The 2,950-nt window shown below is 38.9% G+C and overlaps 1 protein-coding gene across 1 annotated transcript; it reads left to right on the forward strand.

Annotated features, from left to right (window-relative positions):
* The first annotated feature begins 1,301 nt into the window (after positions 1-1,301).
* On the forward strand, positions 1,302-2,950 carry LOC138053231 (uncharacterized). The gene is made up of 2 exons (XM_068899888.1): positions 1,302-1,995; positions 2,450-2,950. Exons 1-2 carry the CDS (start codon positions 1,780-1,782, stop codon positions 2,609-2,611), a joined length of 378 nt encoding a protein of 125 aa, XP_068755989.1. The 5' UTR covers positions 1,302-1,779; the 3' UTR covers positions 2,612-2,950.

Genomic DNA, 2,950 nt, shown 5'->3' on the forward strand with positions numbered 1-2,950 from the left:
GTGGCAATGTTGTGTAACATTTGCAAACTTCTGTTGAAGATGGGAATAAATTGTGGATGAGATGCGACACTGGCCAAAGTGAATATTGTCGCAGAGTATTTCGTCTACTTTTAGTTCATTAATCTTAAAAAAGGTACTATAATCAAAAAATCAAATCCTTTTTTTCCTTTGGATTTTAAAACTGTGTTAACTAAACACTAAGTGACCCTAGTTTTAACCCTTAATTTCAAAAAGACTCATGTTTATTTTAACTGGAACTATTTAATGGTCCGTCATTACTAACTTTAAAATCTTGAGAGAGCGGGATCGCGACGGAATTAATATGCAGCACGGGAGTTTCGGGCTTTCACATTTTTAAACTCGTGCTTTGCATACATAATAAACTGCGTTTACACGCTGAAATTAAGCTATTGGGTGAATCATAGTTAATAGATGTAGACTGGTTATGAAATTCGACAACTTTCTTTGTTTCATGTTTTTGTTTGCTTTTTTGGCCTTGACCCTGCACAAAACCCGACAAAAACACGCTTTTTCCGCCAGGATAACCAATCAAAAGCTTCGACTAATTTCTTCGTAATTAACTTGCGAACCAAAAACAAAAGATTGTGCAGGGTCACGGTCGGTTCAACATCTAATTGCGACTGCATTGTTCCTGCTTTTGAAATTCCCAGGGTTTCATAACAAATCCCTAGAATAACTATGTGTGAATGACGTCACTTTTCCCTATATCCAATCCCCTCAGGTCCAGTCGGTCAGTTTTGAACGTGTGTAATGGCGGACCGTGAATTACAAAACTTACACAAAGTAACCAGTCTTTGGACAAGAATCAAAGCTCAACATTTTGCCAGGCAGGTGTTAAGCAAACAATCTTTCAAAATCTGAAGAAAAAGATGAAGTGATCAACCTCGTTCCCAGGGTTCTCTCCTACTCTTCCCCTAGAGCGTCGCGTGATGACGACAGTAGGGAGTTTAAGATCTATGAGGCGACGGCAACGGAACCGTCACAAATTTTTCATATTTAATGAGCAAAAACAGTGGCTTTGCACGCTCTGCACATGCAGTTTTCATTTGTGTACATTTCTTTCACGTTTTCGGCAAATCTGCGTCGTGAGATGACCAATTCTCAAGTTTTACGGAGAACGTGAAAACAAGACAACGAATTTGAATTTTCTGTCGTAGCTTCAACACCGCACCTCCTAATTCAGTTCCTGGAAAATTGCACTAGTTTTTAAAAGTTAGACAACCGACATAATGACGAAAAAGATTTAAAAACCTGAACTTGCAATTTTAAATGACGTTTTCGTTACCGTCGCGTCGTAGATCTTAAACTCCGTAATGTGTTATCATATCAAAACGTGATTATTGCTAAACAAATTTCGTTCTCTCAGTGTTGTGAAGTCGAAGTTACCATGGCAAAGGGAAAGCAGGCCAAAAACTCCCTTTACTTTGGCTTTGGTTGCTCAGTTACATACATTGTACTTTAGCAGATGCATTCGCGAATATCATGGCAAATAGGCAAATTGTTAATCGATGGCATTCCACGATATGGGATGCAAGATACATCCTCAGTCATCATATCTTACAATCGCTATGTCCAGTCAGTCCTCTCAAGCTATGCGTTAAATTGGACATTGCGCATGCCCTCTAACTGAAGCTAGGTACTATTCTGCCTTCCGCGGAAATTTTTTAATGGCATAGAGTGATAAATAGCATGAATAGTTTTTCCCTCTAACAACGGCGAATTAGTTTTTTGGCAGGTCAACTTGTTCCTGTTTTCAAGATGCAATCCTCGGAAGTAGCCACCACTGGATTACAGCAGTTTCTGGCACTTAACTATTGCTTTGCAAGTCGTCCTCACTACAACATCACCATCGCAGTTATCGCTGATAACCAAAAGTCCGGGTTCGCCACTTACGCTTGCAAGAAGACATACAACCAAGGCAAATGTAACCCCGGTACTCCAGACAGACAGACAGACATGTTTATTTGGAGCCTTGTACAATAAATAGTATATCGACCACAATTTCCAAATAACTAAGAATTACAAACAACAAAAGTATACATGGCTAAAAAGTTATTAATTAATTAAGTCCTGGAGTATACGTATTTACTTTTATCCGTCTTCCCATTTCCTTTTTTCAAAGCATTCGAATATATGTTTTGCTATTAGTTTTTTGTATTTTAACATTTCCGTTAGGGGGGTTTATCAGAAACATGAATATTTTATTAGGTGACATTCTGCTTATTTTTATCCTATATTCTTTTTCCAAATAGTTTAGTAACGAACATCGTTTTTCCTGGTAAGCAGGGCATATATTTAGAAAATGGTATTCGTCCTCCATTTCTATTTTACAAATTGGGCAAATTCTTTCTGCAGGTTTCTTGAGCGGTCTCGAATAACGTCCTGTCTCTATGGCTAATTTGTGGTTACTAAGTCGCAGTTTTGTTAGGGCTATTCTCCATACCACGATATTCCTTGTGGGCCCGCTAACTTTGTTGAGGTCAGTCTGAACGGTCCGCAGAATTACGGAACAGTGACTGTCATCGTTCGAGGTGATGGACGCTACAAGGATCTTAACAAGTACACCTTAGCTGCATCGGCTCCGAACTGAAGGAGATTTAGCGTCCAGGCCTCGCTCTTCCAGCTGTGATTTGACAAATTATTTCAAGAGTGACCACTCTCCTGGGAATTTGTAATTTTTTTGTTCGGACAACTGCAAACAGTGAGGTTAGCTGTTCCGTACAAAAATTCCACTTCAGAACACAAGAAAGTGTACAAATGCCCCACCCACGGGACAACACCAGAATGAACATTTTCTTGGAAAAATGGCAAAAATATAAAATCTAAGCATGACCAAAAATGCTTGAATGAGTATTTTATCATATCATAAAAACGGCGCTTTGGCTTCAACATTACCTTTTAATATCGTATTGTTGGTCTTCAGAACAGC

This window comes from Montipora capricornis, chromosome 6 (genome assembly GCF_036669925.1).
Source record: "Montipora capricornis isolate CH-2021 chromosome 6, ASM3666992v2, whole genome shotgun sequence".
Classification (NCBI taxonomy): domain Eukaryota; kingdom Metazoa; phylum Cnidaria; class Anthozoa; order Scleractinia; family Acroporidae; genus Montipora; species Montipora capricornis.